Source organism: Petaurus breviceps, unplaced genomic scaffold (genome assembly GCF_028583685.1).
Source record: "Petaurus breviceps papuanus isolate PSGF00001 unplaced genomic scaffold, PetGlider_PUasm1.0 90667, whole genome shotgun sequence".
NCBI classification, from domain to species: domain Eukaryota; kingdom Metazoa; phylum Chordata; class Mammalia; order Diprotodontia; family Petauridae; genus Petaurus; species Petaurus breviceps.
Window position 1 is genome coordinate 2,711,054 of NW_027187302.1, and position 8,432 is coordinate 2,719,485.

An 8,432-nucleotide genomic window follows, 5' to 3' on the forward strand; every position below is an offset into this window, starting at 1 on the left:
GGGGGGGGGGGGGGGGGGGGGGGGGGGGGGGGGGGGGGGAGGAGGTAAGGAAGAACATTATGTAGAAGCTAGTCCTTACGCAAAAGATAGAAGTTGCAAAGAGGTAAATGTGGGCTTGATATCAGGAAAAATTTCCTAATAATCAGATTGGTCCCAAAGTGTAATGGGCTGACGGTGGAAGTAGAGAACTATGTAGTGGGGAATTCTATTAAGATATAGATTGAATTATGCTTCCACAGAGGTCCCTTGCAACTTTGAAATTTTGAAATTTAGAGATTTTTATTTAGAAAATTAGTCCTGGTGATGAAACATACTACAACTTCCTAGACTTAGAGTTCCAATAGAGACAATTTTTTTTTGGACATAGCTATTGCAGGAACTGATTTCCCTTGACTATATGTTTTTAACAGAGGATTTTGTGTTTCTTCGCTTCCCAATGGAGAGGGGGGGTGGATGGGAGAGAGGGAAGGAAGGAAGGATGGGGGGAGGCAGACAGAAGGAGAAGGGGGAGGTAGAGAAAAACAGATGGGGGAGACAGAATACAGAAAGGGGGGAGACAGAGCTGGGAAAGAGAGAAAGCAACAGAGACAAAAAAAAAGAAGAGAGAGTGGAGAAAGAGAGATACAGAGAGGGAGAAAAGAGAAAGGGGGAGTGAATCTGCATTTATTTTTAAATTTAATTACAAAAAAGAAAAATGAGTCCTCAGTTACATGGAGAACAGAAAAACCCTCAAATTTAGCCATGAGGGTCAAAGCAACCCCTGTCAGTGCAATTTCTTTCCAATGTCACTTTCAAAATAAAAATAAAGCCAAGGATGTGAAATAAACTGAAAATGTTAAACTGTTCCTATATAGCTCAAATGAAAATATCAAAAAGCTCACCTGCTTTCCTATCAATTGAATACCAGAGAAGGAAGAATTAAAATTAGAATCTATGAATTGCTCTAGCTGCAAATATCCCTGGCAACATATATGGTGGGAAAATATGGTAAAATTATTTAAATGATCCCTTTGGATTATCTGTGATTTTTAATTAGCCAGTGGCAATGTAGGATTAGCGGAGCTGGTCTCAGAGTCAGAAGTTCTGGTTTCAAATTCATGCTTCAGAAGCAGAGTGGCTGTGTAACCCTGGGCAAGTCTCTGAGGCAGCTCTCTATGATTTCAACTTGCAGAAAAGGTACCAAACTCCACTGGTAGAGAATTTCTTCATCCTTGGGGTTCCCTAGATTATCTAAATCACAAGTCCAGTGTTGTCCACATGTCCAAATCCCCATTCTTCATCACTACACAGCATCTGGTTGTTTTATAAAGGCACTCTACACATTGAGCCCAAAGTAATATCTAACCAATAAATGGGCAGCTTCTGGTCATCCAAAAGTAGGACCTGCACCAAAGGATTGTTAACAAAGTTAACTGACCAAATGAAAAAATTAGATGCTCTATGCAAAGCCTGCCAGAGTGGTTCTAAGTAAAGGTCAGAAATAGCCTATTTAATAAATAACTATTTTGTAATTAGTAGTATATAATGAGTGCACATATAATTGATATATCAAAATCCATAAAAACAGTTTCAAAAATCAACCAATCAGTACACATTTATTAGCACTTACTATGGACCAGGCACTGTACTAAGCACTAGGAACACAAAGAGACAAAAGACAGCCCCTGCCCTTAAGGAGCTAACAATCTAATCTATCGATTACATTTGAAAGATATGTTTGTTTACTAAACCCTTTTTTAAAAAATATTACAGAAGCAAACCTCAGTCCCCCTGGGTCTGAATTTATCACAAACTCTGAATCAATCAAGCAAAGAGGTTTTAAAGTACCAAGGAAAACAGTATAGTCTAGGGTGATGTTTTAATACTGTTTTTTAAAAAGTGAGAGGAAGCAAGATAGACTCAGAAGGGAGGGAGGAAAATTAAGATAGAGATAGAAATGGAGAAACGGAAAGAGAGAAAACCTGGCAGTGAAAGAACTATGAAGGGAACTGGAGAGATGAAGAGAGAAAGAAATGGGGGAAGGGGCAAAAGGGAGGGAGAAAAAGAGAAACAGAAAGAAGGAAGAGGAAAAAAGGGAAAAATCTAGATTTTCCCTTTTCCCCTAAGGAAGCATTTTTCCTAAGCCATCTACCACCACTCACTTTGATATTCTACCTAGATCTCAAATTTTATTTGATCCCAGAATTAGTGATTTTTTTGAAAGATCCACTTTGAGCTCCCCACCTCCAATTTTCATCAACTCCATTTTGACTGCTTCCCATCACCTCCCCCCCTTTAATGTTCTGTTTTAATTCAAATTTCATCATTTAAAAAAAGCCGAAAGAAGTGAGCTGATTCTCTCGATTGTCTGGTCTTTGATTAAACTATTGCCCTCAAAAAAAAGATGATCATAATTAAAGCGTAGCAACTCTCACTGGAAAAACAAGAAGCCTGTTGTCAGTCTGCCATTCCATTCAACACATTCCAATCAAAATCTGCAGTAACACAATTAGGAACCCATGGAGAAAACACCAGCACTCACCGTGCCTGTCCGTGATTTTTGTGTATCCAATTTTTAGATCCTTGGAAGGACTGAAGCATGATTAACTTTCATCCATTGGCCAAATTAATAAGCCAGATGCTATATCCAAAGGCTGCCAGAGATTTCAGTGGGATGGAAGAGTTCCATTCTGTTACAGCCAATAAATTTTCAAGCTTAACATATCATCAGGCTCCAGCCACAATTAAATAGTAGACTCACACTTGTTCAAGTACATATGTTTTGTGTGTCACCTTTTGAACCACAGCACCATATGAGTTTACTGGGATACCTTCTTGTGGCTTAGTCTTTCGTTTCTAGAGAACCCAATGTTCTACTAAGATTCATGAGAAACAGGAAAGAGATTTCCCATTTTAGCTATTGTAGATATGGTCCACACATTCTGCCGACAGCAGCGTGGATGGCCATAGCAACAGTCCAGCCACTGAAATGGCTATTTTGTTGTCACATCGTATGATCTTTGTGATCCACAAGAAGGCTCATGCAGCCACCACCTAGTGTTTAGGGGTTTCTCTCTCGGTCTTCTTCCTTTTCTCTTCTATTCCGCCCACAGAATCACCCTAAAAACATGACCTTGGGTTCAGTCCATCTGAGCTTCCCTGGAATATTAACACCCTCCACTCCCCACCTCTAAACCAGCATTTTGGCACACCTCACTGGAAAACAGCTGAAAAAATTTGAATCTGGGTGCTTAAGTGGCTTAGAGGATTAGTAATGGGATCAAGAGTCTTTTGGCTTAGAGGTGCCTGATTCTGAGGCAGCCCTGGTTGATAGTGAATTAAATTCTGGTTGATAGCAAGTGTGAAAGCCATTGACTTCCAGCCTGGGCTTGTCTGACCTGCTCCCACTCTTGGTGGTCTCTTGGCCCTTTCCCCTTATCCCTTTACAAGGAGAAAGACTTGCCACCAAAAGATGATGAACATGTCTCTGAGGAAAGCATGCATGTTAGTCACAAATTCCAAGTGGATTTGGTTCTACTTTTTTCTAAGTCTCCTTGTTTTCATACATTTCTAAATTTTCTACTCCCAACCATGGTTGGATGAGTAGAAATTCCAAAATGCACACTGAAAGAATCATTTCTACAGGGATACAAATATGTTTTCATTTTGGCCTTGACACTTTAAAGTCTACAAACAATTAAACTCATAAGCAGATCATGAACATCCACCCCTACTTTTGACAGGTGATAATTGGTATATTAAGTACTTTGGAAATGAATTTGTTTTTACAGGAGTGACCTTATATCACTCTCTTCCCTAATAGTTCTTTCTGCTTCTCATTGAAATATCCCTTAGTTGTATGATATAATCAATCACCCAATATCACCAAGCTATGGTCCTAGAGCCAAGAGAAGAACTAGAAATGATTTTCAGTCTGACTCCAGGAAAATTTGTAAAGTAGAGAAAGCTTCTCTTGGCTACCCCCCCCCCATCTCTCTTTATTACCCCTCTTCCCCAACACTCGAAGACAGAATGGCAGGGATGGAAGAGGCCTCAAGAGATTGCCTAGTTTAGCCTATACCTTAATTGAAATACCCAACAAACTGTAAAAACCCAAGCCTCCTACTTCCCAAAGCAATCCGTTTCACATTTGGACAGTTCTAACTGTTCAGAAACTTTTCCTTATATGAAACCTAAAATCTGCCTCACTGCAATTTGTACTCATTGACTCTAATTACACTCTTTGGGATAAGCAGAAAAAGTCTAGCCCCTTCTTCTACATAACAACAATCATCCCTCATTTCTTCCACAAATCATTATATAGCACAGTCTCCAGCCTGCCCTCCCTCCACCAGTGTCCTGATCACCCTCTTCCAAACTCATTCCCCTCCCTAAAATGCGAGGCCTAGAACTGAGCACAATGCTCCAGATGGGGTCTTCACAGAGCCCAACATATTGGGACTATCCATTCTCTCATTCCAGAGGCTGTTGTTTTCAATGCAGCTTAAGATTCTAATAGGATACTATGTCACATTTTGAACCTTCATTCTGCTGAAATGTCTAGATCTAGTGATGAACTACATCTCCCACATTCTGTAACTTACTTGTACAGCTGATTTTTTAACCCAAATGTAGGATTTTCTTTTTGACGGGAAGATCCCAGACCTATAATTTCATCAACATAAAGAACCTCCTAGATGGAAACAAGCATTAATTTATTAATAAATTTAGTAATCATTTATTAATCATTTTACTATGTATCAAACACTGTGCTAAGTACCTTATACATATCCTCTTATTTGATCTTCACAACAACCCTGGGACGTAAGTTCTATTATTATCCCCATTTTATAGTTGAGGAAACTGAGGCAAACAGAAGTTAAGTGATTTGCCCAATGTCATGGCTAGTAGATGTCTGAGGCATGATTCAAAATCAGTTCTTTCTGACTGCAAGTGCAGTGCTTTATCCACTGTGCCACTTAACTGCCTCAGCTCCTTGCATGAAACTCTCTCCACTGATGCAAACAGACATTTAATCTGCAGTTTAGAGTCCTAGAGAGTCACCCAGGATCCTGAGAAATTGTAACTTATTAATTTTTAACATGTTACATTCAGCCCTCCTAGCTCATGGATCTTATCTATTACCCAATGTGTTGGCTAAGACTTTCAGCTTCATGTCATCTACAGATTTGGAAAGCATCTCATCTATGTGTTCATAGGATCATAAAATCATATATGTAGGGCTGAAAGGAGTTTAAAAGCTATCTAATGTAAGAACCTCATTTTATAGATTAAGAAACTGAGACCCAGAGTCACATGCCAAAGAAAAGATTTGAACCTCGGTCCTCTGACTCCAAAGCTACTGTACCACACTGCTTTTCACATGAAGATGATTAAAGCATCGATAAAAAATGTTGACCAGAGCAAGGCTAAGTTAAATTACACAAGTCCTTGCCCATCCCAAGGCACTCAAGTCCTCTACTTCTAAATTATCTTTCCCTTGTCTAATCTCTCTATTCTAAGGAAGAGAAACTGATTAAAGGCATTCATACCTTAGTATGAACATATGAATGATAGGCTTTCACCTTCCTTTACTAAACATTTGCATTGTTAAAGAGGACTCTATTAATCCAAATTAATTTCCAGTTGGTAAAATGTATATAGATTATTTTTAAGTAAAAGGGCCTTTCCATGTGCCCTTCTCCTCTAGGGCACATCTCTCTCTTGCTTCTTGGTATTCTTTTTCTGACAGGCTGCCAACTACTCTTCTAATCTTGGTCTCAAATTTTAAAAAGCTACTTCTGTCTCTTTATACATGTAACTGAGGAAAACACTATTTCTTTGACATGCAAAAGGCGTTTCAAACCAGCTTACTTGCTGGAAAGGTATTTCTCCCTAGCAGTTGTGGACCTCTAGGTGTAGGTGGGAGCAAGGAAATAGAACATAAATTTAACTGAGAATGTCAGCCTGCAAGTCCCATTGAAATCTCCAGAAAGAGCTGCTTTTCTACAGAAGCAAAAAACAATGAGTCCCACCTGGTCAAGGAGACCAGGAGATCTAAATCTGTACAGCACTTGGCCCAGTGCCTGGCACATAGATGCTTAAGAGATGTTTATTGATTGGTTGAGTGATTGATTGGGCACACACACATATATGCCACATAAATCCTATGAGACAATGCTCATTAGAAAGACTATCTTAAGTATATGGGGAAAAAATAAGACAAAGCATGATGTTGGAATCAAAACAAATAATTTATATACAAACTCAGGTCTCGTTTAATATCCATATCTGTTACCAGTATAATTATGTCAGCAGGAAATCTAAGATTCTAATAGAGATTGATACAGGATCAGAAAATTCTACCTTTAGTTAAGTGGTTAAAAGAACTTAAACTGGGCATTATTTCATAATAATGATAGTTGTGGGTCAGTCCTGTCCAACCCTCTGTGATCCCATTTTAGGGGATTTGGGGTACATACTGGAGTGGTTTGTCATTTCCTTCTCCAGCTCATTTTACAGATGAGGAAACTAAGGCAAACAGAATTAAGTGACTTGTCCAAGGTCACACAACTAGTAAATGTCTGAGAAAGATGAGTCTTCCTGATTCCAAGCCCAGTGCTCAATCCACTACACCACCTACCTGCCCCGATGATGATGAGGATGATGATGATGATGATGATGATGATGGTGATGGTGGTGGTGGTGGTGGTGATACCTGGCATCTATATAGTATTTTAAATACATTATCTTATTTAATACTTGCTTTATGTAATCCTCAATTTATCATCTTCATTTAACAGATGAGGAAAATGAAGCTGAGAAAGAATGAGTAACTTGGCCAAAGTCACAAAATTTGTAAATGTCAGACATGGAATTCAAGCCCAGGTCTCCCTGACTCCAAGTCAGCCTTATATCTACTATCCCATGCTACTATTCTACATATCCTGCTATATCATCCTATGATGATATATTTAATGTACTTTTCAGGGTAGGAGGTTAGCCATAGTGAAAAGGTGGGCTGGGAGCCCAGAAATATGCTAAAATGCCTTTCCAAGTCTTCCTAACAGCCTACATACCACAATGAAAACATATTTATGGCCTTGGAGAATGCTTCTTTCCACAATTATCTTGGGACTTCAACCCTTCCTACCCTGTTTAGAACCAACGAGTTTCAAAATGCATAAAAACAACATAAATTTATGAGTAAATAGAACTAAATCCATTTGGAATTTATGACCAACATCCAAATTTGCCTCTGGGCCATTTTTACCAATTTTTTAAAGGTATACACCTTATACCCTCCTATAAAAGGACATAAAGGAAGAGTCAGGGACTAACCAACATGTTACAGTTCTGGGGAACTCTTCATAGGCTCCATGGGGCTCCTGAAGAAATTGATCCTTTGTCCCATCCTTCTTTTAATTCTGGAATAGGCTGAATCAGCCTTCCAGAAAAGTGCTTAATGTGTGACAATTAAAAGCCCATAAATTCTCTCTTATAAGAAGCATTTTTTCAAAGATTGGTTTCTAAACTTTTCAACTTTGATGGTCATTCTCTTGACAGAGGGGTTAGTATGTTTGCTATGCTCACTGGCACTTTGCCATTTACTGTGGAACCATTCAACATCAAGCAGCTTCATCAGAAGATGGTGAATGGGGAAATCAGCTCTGTTCCAGATGACATCTCTTCTGGTAATTAACTCATTGGTATTTACCAGTTTGTAAATTAGGGTTCAATGTATGGCAGCCATTTGGGAATATAGTATATTCCCAAGATAGATCATTGGCTCTTATTGCCAAAGGAGAAAGAATAACTATGTATCGGGACCCAAAATTTTGAGGTGCTTTGGGGACTTCTCTGTCTTCAGTTTCCATAAAATTAACTGGAAGGACAAAGTATATAACTCCTGTTTTATATTATAGTATTCTCAATTCAAGAAACATTTTTGATGACCTCTTGTGGGTGAGACATGTGGGCAACACCAACATGAATAATTCCCTTCCAAAAGAATTTGCTAAACATTTAATGTATGTTAGGTATTGGGTACACAGAGACAAAAACTAAATAGGAGAGCAGCCCCTACCATCAAAGAACTTACAGTCTGCTAGAGGAAAACAATATCCATGGAGAAAAGCATATAAAAACTAACTGGGGCTGGGGGAAGTGCTAACAACTGAGGATATCAGGAATGTCCCTGCTTGTGTAGGAGGTGGTGTGAGCTGAACCTTGAAGGGATTTAGGGATCCCAAGCAGTGAGAAGAGATAATGAGATTAGGGGAGGAAGAAATGTTAGCAGTTGAATAAATACTCTTCTACACCTTTTAGGAATTGTTCACAATGCCAGATTTTTCTAATAAATCAACTGAACATATTCAATTTCTTCTTTATCCACCTCTCCACACTACACACACACACACACACACACACACACACACACACACACACACACA

General features: G+C 38.9%; 1 protein-coding gene and 1 long non-coding RNA gene across 2 annotated transcripts in view; one reads left to right on the forward strand and one right to left on the reverse strand.

Annotated features, from left to right (window-relative positions):
- LOC138143822 (uncharacterized) overlaps positions 1–8,432 on the reverse strand; it is a 557,370-nt gene that overhangs the window by 492,328 nt on the left and 56,610 nt on the right. The window lies entirely within an intron of this gene.
- Positions 1–8,432, forward strand: part of LOC138143806 (hormonally up-regulated neu tumor-associated kinase homolog) — a 34,543-nt gene that overhangs the window by 10,212 nt on the left and 15,899 nt on the right. The window contains exon 5 of the mRNA XM_069065058.1: positions 7,546–7,673. Coding sequence (XP_068921159.1) covers positions 7,546–7,673 — 128 coding nt within the window. The remainder of the gene's footprint in view (positions 1–7,545; positions 7,674–8,432) is intronic.